The 15,659-nt window shown below is 61.8% G+C and overlaps 3 protein-coding genes across 6 annotated transcripts; 2 read left to right on the top strand and 1 right to left on the bottom strand.

Annotated features, from left to right (window-relative positions):
• Positions 1 to 10,361, top strand: LRCH4 (leucine rich repeats and calponin homology domain containing 4). Of its 4 annotated transcripts, none has more exons than XM_068967333.1 (18): positions 1 to 250; positions 3,620 to 3,764; positions 3,925 to 4,051; positions 4,251 to 4,356; positions 6,166 to 6,302; positions 6,438 to 6,553; positions 6,690 to 6,789; positions 7,008 to 7,098; positions 7,190 to 7,266; positions 7,372 to 7,439; positions 7,537 to 7,650; positions 7,747 to 7,815; positions 7,906 to 8,015; positions 8,155 to 8,238; positions 8,460 to 8,545; positions 8,677 to 8,814; positions 8,908 to 8,985; positions 10,247 to 10,361. In XM_068967333.1, exons 1-18 carry the CDS (start codon positions 31 to 33, stop codon positions 10,349 to 10,351), a joined length of 1,971 nt encoding a protein of 656 aa, XP_068823434.1. In that variant the 5' UTR covers positions 1 to 30; the 3' UTR covers positions 10,352 to 10,361. The 4 variants fall into 4 exon arrangements, with proteins under 4 accessions (XP_068823434.1, XP_068823433.1, XP_068823432.1 ...); XM_068967332.1 differs by having other exon boundaries at positions 8,370 to 8,545; XM_068967331.1 differs by lacking the exon at positions 10,247 to 10,361 and adding an exon at positions 9,267 to 9,464.
• Positions 10,362 to 10,553: 192 nt separating this feature from the next.
• On the top strand, positions 10,554 to 12,522 carry SAP25 (Sin3A associated protein 25). Its single transcript, XM_068967334.1, has 6 exons — positions 10,554 to 11,167; positions 11,383 to 11,483; positions 11,601 to 11,707; positions 11,806 to 11,953; positions 12,030 to 12,127; positions 12,209 to 12,522. Exons 1-6 carry the CDS (start codon positions 10,554 to 10,556, stop codon positions 12,500 to 12,502), a joined length of 1,362 nt encoding a protein of 453 aa, XP_068823435.1. The 3' UTR covers positions 12,503 to 12,522.
• Positions 12,523 to 13,073: 551 nt separating this feature from the next.
• On the bottom strand, positions 13,074 to 15,238 carry LOC138075648 (insulin receptor substrate 1-like). The gene is made up of 3 exons (XM_068967552.1): positions 14,883 to 15,238; positions 13,539 to 14,661; positions 13,074 to 13,133 (listed from the first exon to the last, which is right to left on the bottom strand). The coding sequence occupies exons 1-3, from the start codon at positions 15,236 to 15,238 to the stop codon at positions 13,074 to 13,076; spliced, it is 1,539 nt and encodes a 512-aa protein (XP_068823653.1).
• Positions 15,239 to 15,659: the final 421 nt, after the last annotated feature.

Here is a 15,659-nt window from a genome sequence, read left to right as displayed (position 1 = left end):
CAGTCAGGCAGCGGGAGCCGCCGGGAGCGGATGGCGGCGGCGGTGGCGGCCCCACTCGCCGCCGGGGGTGAGGAGGCGGCGGCCACGACCTCCGTCCCAGGGTCTCCAGGTCTGCCCGGGAGCCGCAGTGCAGAGCGGGCCCTAGAGGAGGCCGTGGCCACCGGGACCCTGAACCTGTCTAACCGGCGTTTGAAGCACTTCCCCCGGGGCGCGGCTCGCAGCTACGACCTGTCAGACATCACCCAGGCTGGTGAGTGTGCAACCAGGCCCCGAGCCCGGCCGGGACCCTCGTTTGCATAGTCCCGCCCCTCGCTTGTTTCTCCCGGGGCCGGGGCGTCAGGCCCGCCCCATCACCTGGCCATCCGAGTTCTGGATTCTGTGGATTTGCATAAGTCCGCTACCAGCCCCCTCCCCACTTTAAGAACTACTAGACAATGAGCCCTTGCTGAACACCCTGAGTCCCTGGCCGAGCGTCGTGATAGCCCCCCACCCGCCCTCTGCTGCTCTTTATTTGCATATCTGCGCACCTGTAGAATGATCCCGCCCCTCACCTGGTTGGCTTATTTGCGTGATCTCTTCAACTTTAGTTCTGATCATTCCATAAAGCAGCCCCCGAAAGCCCACCCACCCCCCATGACTTTTTTTCTCTTTCCTCACTTCGTTTCCAACTCTTTCCTCTGTTCCACCGAGATACGAGCAGCCCCAGGCCCCCGCTTATCATAGATTTGCCCCTGACAACCCCAAGTTTGTGTCCTTCGCTTGGTAGTCCCGCCCCCTGAGGCTGCTGCCTCTCCCCACTCTTCACCCAGCCAGCCTGTGGAAAAGAAGCAAATCTCCCACCTCCCCCAACTCTCTTCTGCGCGAGTTCTTCCTCCCATTATCCTAACCCCTTTATCTGAGACTCCTCCTCCTTCTTGCGTGTGTGAGGTCACTGTGGAGCCTGTGATCTCATAGAGACCCTAGAATTCCCATTTCACTTTCTGCTTTTCCCCAGGGGGGAGGGACTTGAGGCAGTTGCTGAAAGGAAGGAAATCTTAGCTAGAGACGGTCCCCACTGCCCTTCCCACTCCCCCACCCCTAGGATCCCTCTAATCATGCGCCCTCCACCCTGGTGTCTGTTGATGGTAGGGTATAGGGGACTCCACTGTGACAGGTGAGTCAGGCCTCAGCTGCTCAGAAGGCCAACTCTGACCTTGGGCTGGCAGCTGGGGGGGTGGGGATTGGGAGAGGGGCGGAGGATCGCATTCTCAAAGCCCCACCCCAGTGGAGTCCAGGGTGGGACTTGAGGCTGGATGAGAGTGACCCTCTGATCACACTCCCCTGGGACTGCATTCCCCGCCTAGCAGGTGCCTGCTCACTTGCAAACACCCTAGTCTTTCCTCAACTGTCTGGAGAGAACCAGTTGAAACCACTCCACTTGTCTTGGGTTGCTAGGTAAACTTACTGGCCGGCTCCGCGGTGAGTGAGTTCAGGGAACCCGAACTCCCCCAGCCGTCTAACCCCCCAGCTCCAGATTGACCTCAGCAGCTGTGTGACACTCGCCGTCTGTTCCCTTTCCCCTCCCCCTTGCTTGTTTTTTGACAAAGACCAAATGTTATTCTTTACTTCCTTAGGGCTCTGTCTGTGAGAGTGGACTCCTGGGGAAAACTCCCAAGAACTCCGGGGCCCCTCCCAACTCCCACCCCCTCCCGCCTCCTCCCCCTGCATTCCGGCTCAGGGTGCAGCCCAGCTCAGGGTGCAGCCTGTTCTCCTGGGACAGTCCCAGCTTCCTGTGAATCCCTCTCTGCCCTGCTCTCCAACAGGAGCCCTCAGTCCTTTCAGGGCCTGGGTTCTAGGCCAGGTGGGCCTCTCTCATCCCGGGCTCTCTCCTCTGGCCCCTCTCCCCACGCAGGGTGCCTGTAACTTGGGGTGGGAAAGGGGAAGTGACAGGAAGCCAGTCAGCGTTGCCCTTACGCTGCTCTGCACATCTCCTTGCCCTTCAACCCTGACAGACTGAAGGCTTCCAGCACTGCCACCCCAATCATGTGGAAGCTCTCCTCCTGTTTCCCCAGCTCTTTCTGAACCAGCGTGTTCCTTGCACACACTGTCCCGTGGCCCAGGTCCCTGGTGTCCTTTGGACTTGTTCCTGGGGCCCTGATAGCAAGATGAATCCTGAGGTGGGGGAAGGGATGCGCTCACAAAAGAGAAGTGCGGCTTGTTCTCTCACAGACCACATCCTGTGCCGCCTAGGCCCTGCCTCCTCCAGCCCTGCTCCCTTCCGCTCCGCTCCGAGCTTTTGCCCCCTGTGCACCCCATCAGAACTTGCTCCCCACCCCTTCTCCCACAGGCCCCTGCAGTGCACACGAGAGAAAGCGGCCAGGTGGAGGGGGCGGGGCGGGCGGATGCATCTGACCCTCCCAGCCTCCCTGGAACTGTCTTCTCCTGTGACAGGTCTTCTTTCTTGCACAGCAGGGCTGGGAGCAGAGGAGGTTCCTGGGGCGTCAGGCTGTCATCCACCCTGGTAAACACAGGGCCCACCAGAGACAGAAGCCGACAGATTGTTTCTGCTTCATTTCCTGTCACAAGACTCACCTCCTTGGGGGATAACCCCAGCTTCCCCTCCCCTCGGCTTTTGCTTGCCCTTCCCTGGAGAGGGCCCTCTAAGAAGCTCACCCAAGCTCCATGGCCTGGGACTTCCCCCAGCAGGCTCCGGGCCTCTCCCAATATGGGCTGAGCAGAGAAAGCAGAAATCCGGCTACAGAGGTCTGAGCAGTGAATGCTTCCAGCCTGGCGGGAACCCTGCCCTGGTCTAGCAAGCCACTGGTTGAGATAAAAGGATGGCAACAGACTCTCCTCTCCTTTCCGCCCTCTCCACACCTCGCCCTGCAAGACACAGGCGCTGGTCTGAGGTCTGGGTAAAAGTGAGAGAGGAAGTAGAGGCAGGCTGTTGGGAGTGGAAGAGGGTAGGAAGAAGCCCAGTCCTTGCCTGGGACTCCAGTTCCCACCTCCGGCTTGGTCCACTTGTCTTTCCCTCAGGTCCTTGGAATCTGTAGCTTCATAGTCCCATGGGCCTGGCTTGCTGATGACCATGGGACTCTAATGACCCCTGGTTTTCCCTCTAGGTTGAAGACAGGTTGAGGGTGGGAGACGGAACCCTTAGGAGGGAGGAGCCTTCTTGGTCACCTCCCTCGGGGGTGGTTCCTAGTCTTACCTTGGACCTCCCAGCGCATCACCTTGCTAGTTCCTTTGGGGCATCAACCTTCTCCTATGACCTTTGCCTTCTACCTCCTCAGGCATCACAGGACAACAGGGACCACAGGAGGGAGAGAATCTAACCACTCTTGTAGAGTAGCCCTGCGTTTGTGTGTCTGAAGACAGTGTTTGTGGCTCGCCCTCCCCCCACCTCCCAGTCTAGGCTTCTCCAGCCCAGTCTTGCCTTTGCCCTTCTGGTCATACCTGGAGTGTGCTCCAGGTTACGAAGTCTTTCTTCTTAAACTCTAGGGAGTCCAGGTTTATAGGTCTGATTCTTTAGGTCAGCTAGGGAGATAGAGGGCTGGGCAACTGGCTCCGGGGAAGTTCAGGATCCTCCTGTCCAGGACTGGGCCTTTGCAAGCTCCCCCCTGACACTTGTTTCCCCTAGACCTGTCCCGGAACCGGTTCCCCGAGGTGCCAGAGGCGGCCTGCCAGCTGGTGTCCCTGGAGGGCCTGAGCCTGTATCACAATTGTCTGAGATGCCTGAACCCAGCCTTAGGGAATCTCACCGCTCTCACCTACCTCAACCTCAGGTAGGGAGGCAGGGCCACAGGAGGGTAGGGGAGTGTCCTTCTCAGCCCCAAGTACCAGTGCATGGCACCCTGAGTGACCCTCCCCGTGACCCAGAAAGTAGGGCAACACGGGAGAGTTCTTGCCTGGAGGGAGAACCCACTGCCTTTCTCCCTCCTGCAGCCGAAACCAGCTGTCATCGCTGCCGCCCTACATCTGTCAGCTGCCCCTGCGAGTGCTCATTGTCAGCAACAACAAACTGGGAGCCCTGCCTCCCGACATCAGTGCCCTGGGGAGCCTGCGACAGCTCGTGAGGATGGGGAGCAGGGAGACTGGGGGGATGGCCGAACCAGGCACTAGGGACTTTTGGCAGGAGGGCAGGGAAGGGCGGGATGCGCCCTAGGGGAAAGGACGAGACCAAAGGAAGTAGCCTGGTCCAGGAGGCAGTTTCTGATGCTCCGGGTCTGATGCTCTTTCCCCACGTCTTTCCTTGCCTTTCCTCATTCCAGGACGTGAGCAGCAATGAGCTGCAGTCGCTCCCCACGGAGCTGTGCAGCCTCCCTACCCTGCGGGATCTCAATGTTCGGAGGAACCAGCTCACTACCCTGCCTGATGGTGAGGAAAAGGAAGACTTAGAGGGTGTCAGGAGTGTGTGTGTGTGTCTACCTTGAATAATGCCTGACCTAGAGGGTGTCAGGGTGTGTGTGTCTACCTTGAATAATGCCTTAGTTCCCCAGGGTTGCCAGGGGTGTGTGTGTGTGTGTGTGTGTATCTACCTTGAATAATGATACCTTAGTCGCCCAGGGTTTTGCCATGTATGAAATGCACTGTAAATTCTTTTCCTTGCTCTTGACCAGCACCCCTCTGAAGCCGGCAAGGCAGGGGTTATTAGCTGTACTTGACAGATGTGGGGGAGGGTACAGCAAGGGCAGCAGGGGAGTGCATCGGCAGGCACCCTGCAGAATTGCACGGTCAGAAAGGGCCTTCGAGGTCACCCAGTGTCACACCACTTAGCGCAGATGAAGCTCTCCAAACCTGAGTCCGGTGAGGCCCCGTGCTGCCTCCCCAGAGATTCTGAACCATCGTGCTGGAGCCCAAGCAAGCCCATTTAATGAGCTAATTGTGATGCACCCCGACACTTGATAGCCTCTGCTCCAAAGCAGGCACGCCTTCCTTTATTCAGTCAGCTGTGTGTGTGTGTGTTTCCTGTGTTTTAGGTGGGGACTAGGTAGATGTGAGTGATGTCACTCAGTTCTGGGGCCAGCTCTGAAGATTTAATGGCTTAATGGGGAGAGACAAGCAGAGGGAGGTGCTAGGACAGGAAACTTAAAGCCATAGAAGCTGGAGGGAGCCATGTGGCTCTGCCTGGGACCCTGGGGAAGACCTCGGCCCCGAGGCACAGTGGGAGTTGACCTTTGAAGGAGAGCCCCCATCCCTCTGCAGCCCAGGCAGACGCACCCCTGTGTGTAGAGCAGGGAGGTCCAGCACGGAATGGTTAGGAAGGCGAGCCAGGACTGGCGGAAAGGACTGCGGCCGTGCTGCCTGTGTTTTTGAAGAGCAGGCAAGGGGAGTCAGGTGGCTACCTGTTTGGGCTCCTCCCATCCTTCTTCTAAGATGGTAGGGGTACAAATAAGCATTTGATCATTTGATCTGGGGGCCATAAGAGACCCCAGCAAAATGCCCCGGGGAAACAGAGGAAGGAGCAATAAATTCCAGCCTAGTGTCTGGAAAGCTTTCAGAGAAGTGACACCTAAGCTGAACCTGGAAAGATGCAGGGATAGAAAGCTGGGGCTCTCCTAGCTGAGCAGACAGCATATGGGGAGGCCAGAGCCGAGGGGCTGGAGGGCGGTCTGATGTGGTGTGAGGGTGGGAAGCGAGGTGGAGAATGTGGGCAGAGCCAGGTCATGAATTCCTTAATCAGGGAATGCTGCTCGACCAGAGAGCAGCGATTTTCATCCGTGCCTCGGCTCATCACTAATCCAGGGGCCCTCTCTGAGAAGTGGAGAAGGGTACCATTCTCCTGCGGGTGGGCCAGGGCTTGACCAGTAGAGCGCCTGGGGGTTGCAGCTCCCTCTTGCCGTGCCTTTGTGCAGGACACCGCCCGCTCACCTGCAGCAGCCCTGGCTGCAAGTCCTGGAAGGCTTTTGAGCAACAAGGTGTCAGTTTGATTTGGGCCCTGTGATGGACACTTGAGAAGGAGGAAGCGGCAGTGGGGTGGAGTGGGCAGGGAGGAGAAGCGGATGGGCAGCAGCTGAAGTCAGTTTGAGTGGGCAGAGGAGCAGGGCAGTGGTTCCTGGGGAGCGTCCTCTGCCCACCAGGGCAGAGGGGCTGCCGGAGAGGTGACATGCCAGCTGGGGGCAGAGGAAGTGAGCACAAGGCCCTGCCCCTGAGCATGCTCCTGACTTCTCCCTCACCCACCCCCAGAGCTGGGGGACCTTCCTCTTGTCCGCCTGGATTTCTCCTGTAACCGTGTCTCCCGCATCCCGGTCTCCTTCTGCCGCCTCAGGCACCTGCAGGTCATTCTGTTGGACAGCAACCCCCTGCAGAGCCCACCTGCCCAGGTGAGTGGGGGTAGGGGTGGGAGGGGGCGCAGGGCTGGCCGAGAGTGGGCAGGAGTTGGGGGCGTGGGTCCCTTTGGTACTCAAGCAGGATCTGGGGGTCCCCCACTTCCCCTCACTATGCGTCTCCACACCCAGATCTGCCTGAAGGGGAAACTTCACATCTTCAAGTATTTGTCGACAGAGGCTGGGCGGCGCGGCGGGTCTGCACTGGGAGACCTTGCTCCTTCCCGCCCCCCGAGTTTCAGCCCATGGTAAGTTCCACATGGGAAGGAAGGAAGCCCCTGGATACTTAAACCCCTCCCCAGCGCCAGGGACCCCGTGGTTTCCAGAGGGTGGGTGAGGGGGTGGTCACCCAGAATGGGGCTGACTGGCTCTCCCTGGCCCCAGCCCTGCCGAGGACTTGTTTCCGGGACGTCGGTATGATGGCGGGCTGGACTCGGGCTTCCACAGCGTTGACAGTGGCAGCAAGAGGTGGTCTGGAAATGAGGTAAGGGCCTCCTTCCCATGGGACACGGGGGATCTCGGCCTCAGGGAGAACCTCTGAGCTAGGAACCTTCATCTTCTGCCTCGAAAGCTCAGAGTGATGAGGGTGGTTGGAGCCGTCTTCTTCAGTCCCTCATCCATATACCTCAAGGAAGGGCTGGTTCACCACGGGCCCGGACTCTGGAGGGTCGATCTCCCATCTCTGCCTTTCTGCATTTCCAGTCAACGGATGAGTTCTCTGAGTTGTCCTTCCGGATCTCAGAGCTGGCCCGGGAGCCTCGGGGGCCCAGGGAGCGAAGGGAGGATGGCTCTGGTGAGCAGTGGGGTCATGGGCTGCGGGCTGGGGGTGTGGATGAGGCCCTTTGCGCCTCCCTCCGCTCACTGACACGCCCTGCTCTCTCTAGCTGACGGAGACCCTGAGCAGATCGACTTCATCGACAGCCACGTGCCTGGGGAGGATGAGGAGCGCGGTACCAGCGAGGTGAGGGGCCACCGCATCCCGTGTCCACCTACTGTGAGAGAGCCGGCGGGAGCGAGCCAGGGCAGGCTCGGGACCCCCTCAGCCCCTCTGCTGTCCTGTCTTCAGGAGCCGCGGCCACCGGAGTCGGAGTCGAGCCCTCCGGCAGGAGACGCAGAGAGGGCGCCACGCAGCAGGTACCCGGAGCCTCCGAGGTGGCGCCCCCCCCCCCCCCCCCCGCCACACACGCCTCCGCTCCCCTCCCCAGCACTGCCTCTGGCCCTCTGCCCTCAGGCGGGAGGAGCCGGCAGGGGAGGAGCGGCGGCGCCCCGACACCTTGCAGCTGTGGCAGGAGCGCGAGCGGCGGCAGCAGCAGAGCGCCTTGTGGGGGGCCCCACGGAAGGACAGGTGTGCGCTGGCCGGGAGCCCCCACGTGCTTCTCTGCCTCTTGGGTGGCGGAGCCCTGCCGGGCACTGCTGACCCAACGTCTCCTTCCTTTTCCAGTTTTCTGAAGCTGGGGGTCAGGGCTGCTGGCGGGGGTCCCGGTGCCTTGTCCACTCAGGCCGCCTACAAGTATGTGTCCGGGACTCCATGTCTCAGTCCCCGCCGTGCGTACACACCCTTGCCTCGACCACCCCTCTGATTCCCCTTCTGTCTCCTCAGCGGCACGTCCAGGTCCAACACCACTCAGCTGGGAGCGTCAGTTGGGCAGGGAGCCCCCACCCCTGCCCCTGCCTCCACCTCCCAGGAGCCCCCGCTTCCATCTGGACCAGGTGGCAGGGGGACTTTGGGTGGAGGATGGGGGCCTGTGTAGGTGGGGAAGCAGGTTGAGGGCTGGCGGCCTGAGGGAGGGGTAGGACACTGAAGTGGTGTTTCTCTGCCCCGTCCCTGTCCCCTGGCTCTGGCCCCCAGCGACCGCACCTGCTCCCCGGCCGCTCAGCTCCATTCAGAGACCAAACAGCTTCCTCTTCCGTTCTTCCTCTCAGAGCAGCTCAGGTGGGTCTTGCCCCTTCCCCAGTACTAACGCAGTACTAATCCAGCACTAAGCTCCGGGCTGGGGTCATCCCTTGTGGCCTAGAAGTTCTCTGGTCAATTGTCCCTTTGTGTGGAAAATCCCACAAGCACAGAGGCAGGAGATGTGGGTGCCAGACACTGCGACCCGGCTGCAAAGTCCATGGTGGGCGGTGGAGACAGCCCCACACCCCCCCATCCTCCAGGCCCTTCCTCACCAGACACTGTCTTGAGACCTCGGCAATCCCCCCAGCTTTTGGACGAAAAGGAGGTGATGGCACAGCTGCGCCAGGTATGAGAAGTGGGACTAGTGTGGGTTCCGCATGGGCCCCTGAATTTCCTGGCTTCCCTCAGCCTCCTCCTTGCCCAGCCTGGTACTTCTTCTGAAGACTCTGACCTCTCCCCCTCCTTCCCATCACCCAGGTGCTTGAGTGCCAGCTGCAGCGGCCCCTGCCCGATGACCTGGCCGAGGCTCTGGCCAACGGGGTCATCCTCTGTCAGCTGGCCAATCAGCTGCGGCCCCGCTGTGTGCCCTTCATTCATGTGCCCTCGCCTGCTGTGGTCAGTTGGCGCCCAGGGCAGGAAGTAGGGGTTGGGGCAGGAACCCCTGGGGCTTCTCTCTTACTCCCTCTTTCCTTTCTTACCCACCCTCAGCCAAAACTCAGTGCCCTCAAGTCTCGGAAGAACGTGGAGAGTTTCTTAGAAGCCTGTCGAAAAATGGGGGTACCTGAGGTATGGGGGTGTGCTCTCGGGCGCAGGGCTGGTCTCTCCTATAAAGGGTGCAGTGTCCTGGGCTCAGTGGGGCCCTCTGCATGGATGCTCACGGGGGTCTCTGCTCCCCAGAAGGAAGCACAGCCAGCAGCCCGTCCTGCGTGTCCCCCGCATGGCTCCCTTCCCGCACCCTGCATGTTGGCGTGGCTCTGGCCCTGCACGCGAGGGCGGGGGGAGGATGGCCTTGCTGCTGCTGACGTGTGTCCTTTGTCCTGCCCATCTGTCCTACTCTCCCTTCCCAGGCTGGCCTGTGCTCGCCCTCAGATCTCCTCCAGGGCACCGCCCAGGGGCTGTGGACCACCCTGGAGGTTGTGAAGCGGGTGGGGGGCAGGGCCCCCCCACCCCCCTGGCCCCCCTCTGGTCTGGGCGGCTTCATCCTCTTCTACGTGGTCCTCATGCTGCTGCTCTGTGTCGTCTACACTCGGCTCCTGGGTTCCTAGGACCTGAAGCCACCCCTCCCCCCACCCTGCCCTCTTTCTATTTATAAGACTCCTGTGCAACCCCCTCCCCACCAGTGGTGCCTTCAGCCCCTACCAAAGACACTAGTGAACCCCACCCCTCATACACACTGACTTCAGAGGCCCCACTCTGGTAGCCCCAGACCCTGGGCCCCCAGCCTCTGGTCCCCTCCGGTAGCCCCTCCTCCTGCCCCTCCCCCTGCGTGCTGATGGTGCCTTCAAGTCCTCTACCTGCTTCCCCAGAGGGTGGATCTTAACCTTCCTCCTTCCACCCCCTCACCCCCCGCTGCTATAGGGGGCTAAATTATCTATATTTTGTAGAGAGAACTCTATATTTGTAGGGGATGCAGGGGCCCAGGCTGGGTCCCTGTCTCGTGTATAAATTGTACAGATCGTGGCCGCCTGTGTTTGTGTGTGTGTGTGCGCGCGCGCGTATGCGTGCATCTGCTCCTGCTGTGCTGGGCCCACCCCCAGCCGTGTTCCCTGGGCTCTGTGTGCCAGCCCGTCTACTCCAGCATTTTCCTCTGAAAGTGCCAGGTCTGTCCTCCCCTCTAAGCCTCGGCCCGCTGTGTCATCTCCCTTCTGTTGCCCTCTGGCAGCTTCCTTGCATCTCAGTAGTCCCCAGGCCATGTCCATGGTGCCCTTGACCTTTGCCTGCTACATCCCGTCAGCCCTCTTGGTCCAGGCGCCTTTAGGGTGTCTCCTACCCCACAGCCGAGAGGAGGAGGTGACAAGGGGAACTTAACCCGGGCCCATTCCCCCAGGAGTCCCTGTGCCAGCCCCACCACATCCTGGAAGAGGAGGGGGCCCCAGGAAGGGGCCTCCCCTACGTCGCTGCTGTCATCCATGCACTGCTGGAACGGCCTTAGGGTTGAGGTCGGGGTGCAGGGGCCCAACCCGGCGGGGGCCCCAGGAACCGAAGACAGCGGCGTCTGGGCTCCGCTCTCTAGCGAGGACTGGTGAGGGCGGCCTCGGGCCTGGCCCTGTGCCTCGGGCACCTCTGCCCAGGAGGTTGGAAGCATCCCGGCCCCGCAAGGCAAACTGCCACCTCGGTGCGGTCAAGGGTTTGGGATGGAAGACGGGGAGCTGGATGTTGTGTCAAGTGCAATAAAGAGAAGCCGGAAGCCCTCTAGGTCATCCCTCAGATGTGTGTGTGTGTGCGCGCGCCGCGCGCGCGGACAAGAGCAGTGCGTGTGGGGAGCGGGTGCCCCCTCCTCACGTCCACATCCGGGTGGCCTCCACGTCCACTTCCGGTGCCGCGGTTCTCTCGCAGGCTTCGCCCTCGCGCGCGGCCCTGCCACCCCGCCGCCTGGGGGCGCTCGCGGGAATCCCGGCGGGTCCGCGCGCCACGTGTCCCGGAAACGTGCTGGGCGCCCGCGTCACGAGGCATCGCGAGGTCCAGCGAGGGGGGCCGCAACCCAAGCTCGCGGGCACGCGCGCGTGGCAGCACAGGTCTCTGAGGGAGGCCGGGCCGGTGGAGGGACCGAGAGGGGCCAGGCGGGCTGCGCGAGCGCCGAGGTGTGGCCTTCCCGACTCGACATGCTGCCCTGGACCCCCCGGCGGTGGGGCGCGGGCGAAGAGCAGGCGCCCAGGGAACGACGCCCCTCAGCGGGCAGCGGCCTCTCCCAGGCCTGGGACTCCAGAGAGAACGCTCTGGGGGAACAAGGAGCAGCCGCACGGGGCAGGTGAGGGGGTCGGCCGACGGCACTTGGGGGGAACCCGAAAAGGGCCCACAGTGTGCGGGAATCTCAGTTGTCCCTACTCAATAATGGGTATTATCCGTCTCCCCACACCGGGCACCCTGGTCTCTGCCTTGGAGATACTCAGACTTGGCGTGGAGGAGGTGACTTGGGGAGGCTGTGACTGGAGCATCTCAGTGCCCCTCTTCCTGCGCCCCCAGTCCTCAGCCCTGGCCTCGAAGGCTTTCCTGGACTCGGAAAGAGAAGCTTCGGCCTCGGCTGCCCCGAGGCCTGGTTGCCAAGCATTCCCTGGGAACTCCAGGTAGGTACAGGGTCCTGCAATCTTTACCCCCAAGACCCTTTTACTGATTCCTGAGCCTGTTTTAATCTCTTCAAGTCCCCTACTCTCTCTCCCTGCCTACCCCCCCGCCCCCCGCAGTTCCTTTCTCCCCTCAGAGGACTTTGGGGGTGACACCATCAAAGATGACCCTGCTAGCGCCCTGGGACCCCAACTATGAGGCTACAGCAGGATGTCGGCTGGTGTGGGTGAGTTGGGGGTGCCTGTGGCACCGATCTTGGGTGGGACAGGGATGCCTTGGGAGGGGCTGAAGCTCCAGGAATCTTTCCCGTCCCTCCCTCTACAGGGACCCAGCTGTGCGTCTGGCATCTCCTTCTCAGGCCGGACCTTGTACCATCCCTCATTCTGGCCTCTGTACCAAGCAGCCTCATGCAGGGACCTCAGGCCCAGTCTAGCAGGACATCAGAGTGAAGAGCAAGTGCCCAGGGCTGCAGGTACTGCCCTTGGTCTTCTCAGTCTCCGCAGAGAACCAGTGCGGAGCTTGCCACCCCAGCAGCTTCTCCTCCCCAGGGTTCCCGGTGATGTGCTCTGAAGACGTCTTCTTTTTGGACCCTCTGCTGCCCCGTGGGCAGCGTGTTCCCCTGTACCTGTCTGAGGTCCCTCAGCAGGTGAGCGCTCTTCCTGCCTTGGCCTCACCCCACCCTTCAGGCATGGCTTGCAGGGAGCCACTGCCCCTTCTCTCTCCTCAGGTGATGGGCTCTCTGAAGCTGCTGCTGCCACGTCCGATCATGTCCCCCTGGCTCCTCCCCATTCCATCTTCAGGCTGCTCCACTACCTGGCTCAGTGGGCCAGAGCTGATCGCCCTCACTGGCCTCCTGCAGATGAGCCAGGGGGAACCAAGACCCAGCTCCTCAGGGGCTCCCGGGCTCCCTTCTGGCCCCCCAGCCCCTGCCTCTGATCACCCAGCTGCCAGTGGTGGCCCAGGCTGTTCTCACTGCGGGGAACCATCTCTCCCTGGGACCCCAGACGCCCAAGGTCCATAGCTCCTCCAGGGACAGAATGGGTCTTTTACTTCCCCAGGCAGGTTCTATTGATAATAAAACTGTTGGTTTGCAAACAGGCTTCTCATGGTCAATGGCAGAGTGGGGCGCGGAGGCAGGGATGGGGTCTCTTCCTCTACCACAGCTTTGGCTGCCTCTCTGATTCTTGTTACTCATTCCCCCATAAAGTGGGGAATCTATGGACCTACGACCTTTCTAGGCTGACCCAGCAGGGAAACTTTAATGAAGAGGGGGAGTGTACAGTATGTTACTCTAGCTAGACTGAATATATTAGAAGCAAAGACTCCCTCAGCTTTACCAGGCCTGGGAGGAGGAGGATTGCCTGAGCACAGAGCTGGCATTGGGAGAAGCAAACTAGGGAGTAGGGAGTAAGGGGGTGTCATCACTTCGGCTGGGGCAGGAGAGGGCGGTGGGGGCACTAGTGTAAGATACCTGGTGCTCTCATCCCTCTTGTGCTGGGGTCCCAGGACTTTGGCAGACACCCGGCAAACCTGCACATGGGTAGGGGCAGAGCCAGGTCTGTATGTCTTCCGCATCATCGATGTTGTCATCATCAGGGGCAGGGTGGGGGACCAAAGCGGACTTGAGAGTCTGGAGTGATGCTGCAGGAACTCTGTGGGGAAACAGGATCAGGGCTTTGGCTCAGAAGGTCTAGATATGTGTAGGGTTCTGGTGGTGATGGTGTTTTTCAAGAGGAGAAGAGTTGTAGAATTTTCTCCCTTAAAAGAATCCAACTTCTTGGGGAACCTCCTCCCAAAGACTGGAAGGTGTGGAGTGGGCAGCGGATCCTAGGGGGCAGCTCGGTGCTTCTGCTGGTCACAGGGCCTGGGCACATCTGGACTTTAGAGCCACTCCACCATGGGGAAGGGGCCTTTGGCGTTGAGAAGGGGTGGAAGGGGGAAGGCATTCTTAACCTTGCACTTTTTTCCCTTCCTACACTCCTATGCTGAGTGGTGTCCTGTCTAAGGGAGGCGGGGGTGGGAGTTGGCAGGGAGATGGGGGCGGGGTGTCTCCTCACCTCGGCCTCCGCGAGGTTCTGGAACTCCAGCCGAGCGTAGCTGTGTGGGCGGGACCTGGCCCCGGGTGCGTGGCCTCGCACCTCCAGGGGAGGGACCAGATCCAGGTCCACGTAGTTGAGGCCATGGTCGGGGGGCTCGGGGATGGCAGTGCCCATTCCTATGTAGTCCGCGGCCGCATACTCAATGCATACGTACTCCCCGGCTAACTCTGATGGCGGCTGCAAGCTGGGCTGAGCCCCAGCCCGTCCCCAGCCGCCTCGGAGGCCGAGATGAGCGCCTTGGAGCCCGGGTCCAGGCTCCCCCGCCGCGGAGGAAAGAGGCAAGAAAGGAAAGGACCGTGGTGCACAGCAGCTCATGGTCACGTATTCAGTGCTTCCTCCATCCTGGAGCGGCTGGTGGGGAGCTGCTTTGGTGGAGGCGGGAAGGCCCGGGGGCTCCATCACCACATAGCCACCGGCTTGGCCGCCCTTCATGGGCTCGTAGTCACTCCCGGCTCCCATTGTTATGTAGCCCCCGCCCCGCTCCAACCTCGCGGGGTTGGAGGCTGCCTCCCCCAGCCTCGCCAGGGTCTTGAGGGTCGCTTGCTCGCTGGTTTCGCTCCGGCCATTCCGACGGTTCAGCTCGCTTGTTTGGGCCGCGGAGTCTGGGGTCTCATAAGATTGGCGGACAGAGGGTCTGAATGCTCCCGTTGGGGGCTTTCTTGGCAGTGGCTCAGCCCTGCCAACAGTACTACTGTCCCCGATTCGCTTCATGGCGGCCAGGACGGTCTCGTGAATGCTCTGGGCCACCACGGCGTCGGGCGCCTGTAGCCACAGCTCCCCGGGACCCGTGGATGCCGAGCGGCCGAGCTCCAGGAAGAAGAAAGAGTCTGCGTGGCCGCAGCGGCGCACGCTAAGCAGGGACAGGCGCAGGGCCGGCGGCGGAGATGCCCCGGTGCCTCTAGCCCCTGGCTTCCGCAGCAGGCTCAGTACCCCGGAACCCAGGCACAGGCAGTAGCCGCCGCTGCCCAGGCCTCGTGCCCGCCCCAGCCCCTTGGGTCGCAGCGTCACAGGCCAGACGTCCTGAAATGGAGCGAGGATCCAGGCCCCGGGGTCCTCGTGGGAACTGGGACCTGAGGAGACAATGGGCTGGTCACCGGGGCTCCGGGCCGGCAGGTTGGAGACACTGTGCCCGGGGGAATGAAAATCCGAAGGTGTAAACCCTTCAGGTTTGGACTTAACTTCGGAGACCCTTGGGAGGGACAGTCTTCGGATAAACCAAGTCCACAAACCTCCCCCCCCAGCACCCCCGCCCCCGACCCCAACACACACACACTCCCCCTGCCGCATCTCCGGCGGCGCGGGGCTGGGGCCTCACCGGCGGCGGCGCGCGCCTCGAGCAGGGCGCTGTACCACGCCTGCTGCTCCGCCTCGCTGGCCGCCGCCACGCCCAGGCTGCGGTCGCGCGTGTACAGGACGATCAGGTGGCGCTGGCGTGCGTCCATGCGCTTGCTGATGGTGCAGGCGCCCCCCAGGTTCACACTGAACTTGGGCGGCGTTCGGCCGGCGCGGAACTTCTTCTCGCTTTCGTAACACTCGAGGCGCGGCGGGTCGGCGCGGAGCACAAAAAAGCGGCGGCGTTGGGACTTCTGCTTCCGCAGGTGGCCGCAGAGCCGCACGTCAGCCGGGCAGACCCAGGGCCGCGGCGGACCCAGGGCCATGGCGGCCGACTGGGCCTCCGGGGTCTTCGTGGGGTCTCCGGGCTTCATTCTTGCCCAAAGCAATCAAGGGGCCGGAGCAAGGGGCTGGGACGGCTGGGAAGGGACTGGCAGAGGCGGGGTAGAAAGTGCGGTCCTCGGGGACGGGGGCGGCGTCCTGACCCGTCTGGATACTCCGCGTCTCTCTCCTGCTCCCGACTTCGTTTGGCCCCTCGCTGCGCGCAGCATGTGCCCCAGTGGCGCCCGGTAGCCTGAGATACCCAGGGCTCCGACGGCCTCACCTCCTCTCTCCTCCCTCCTAACAGGGATTGCGCCTAAGTCCCCACCCCTGCGAGGTTAACCCTCGCGCGCCCCGGCGGTGGGAGTGGAGTTTGAGTCGGGAAGTCCAGGAGAGGCGGCCTCTGCCTCACCCCACCCCACACCG

Source organism: Capricornis sumatraensis, chromosome 3, assembly GCF_032405125.1.
Source record: "Capricornis sumatraensis isolate serow.1 chromosome 3, serow.2, whole genome shotgun sequence".
In the NCBI taxonomy this organism is placed as follows: domain Eukaryota; kingdom Metazoa; phylum Chordata; class Mammalia; order Artiodactyla; family Bovidae; genus Capricornis; species Capricornis sumatraensis.
The sequence above is the reverse complement of the archived record's forward strand: the minus strand, read 5'-3'. Positions and strand labels throughout refer to the sequence as shown.

Bases quoted from the DNA above. Each gene is read 5' to 3' on its own strand.
- LRCH4 (XM_068967330.1), top strand. From the start codon at position 31: ATGGCGGCGGCGGTGGCGGCCCCACTCGCCGCCGGGGGTGAGGAGGCG. The intron at 6,303-6,437 runs GTGAGTGGGGGT...CTCCACACCCAG, and splicing joins TGCAGAGCCCACCTGCCCAG to ATCTGCCTGAAGGGGAAACT. The intron at 8,986-9,266 runs GTATGGGGGTGT...CTCCCTTCCCAG, and splicing joins GAAAAATGGGGGTACCTGAG to GCTGGCCTGTGCTCGCCCTC.
- SAP25 (XM_068967334.1), top strand. From the start codon at position 10,554: ATGGAAGACGGGGAGCTGGATGTTGTGTCAAGTGCAATAAAGAGAAGC. The intron at 11,708-11,805 runs GTGAGTTGGGGG...CTCCCTCTACAG, and splicing joins CAGGATGTCGGCTGGTGTGG to GGACCCAGCTGTGCGTCTGG. The intron at 11,954-12,029 runs GTACTGCCCTTG...TCTCCTCCCCAG, and splicing joins GCAAGTGCCCAGGGCTGCAG to GGTTCCCGGTGATGTGCTCT.
- LOC138075648 (XM_068967552.1), bottom strand. From the start codon at position 15,238: ATGGCCCTGGGTCCGCCGCGGCCCTGGGTCTGCCCGGCTGACGTGCGG. The intron at 14,662-14,882 runs CCCGCGCCGCCG...TGACCAGCCCAT, and splicing joins GCCGCCGGTGAGGCCCCAGC to TGTCTCCTCAGGTCCCAGTT. The intron at 13,134-13,538 runs GTGAGGAGACAC...GTTTCCCCACAG, and splicing joins AGAACCTCGCGGAGGCCGAG to AGTTCCTGCAGCATCACTCC.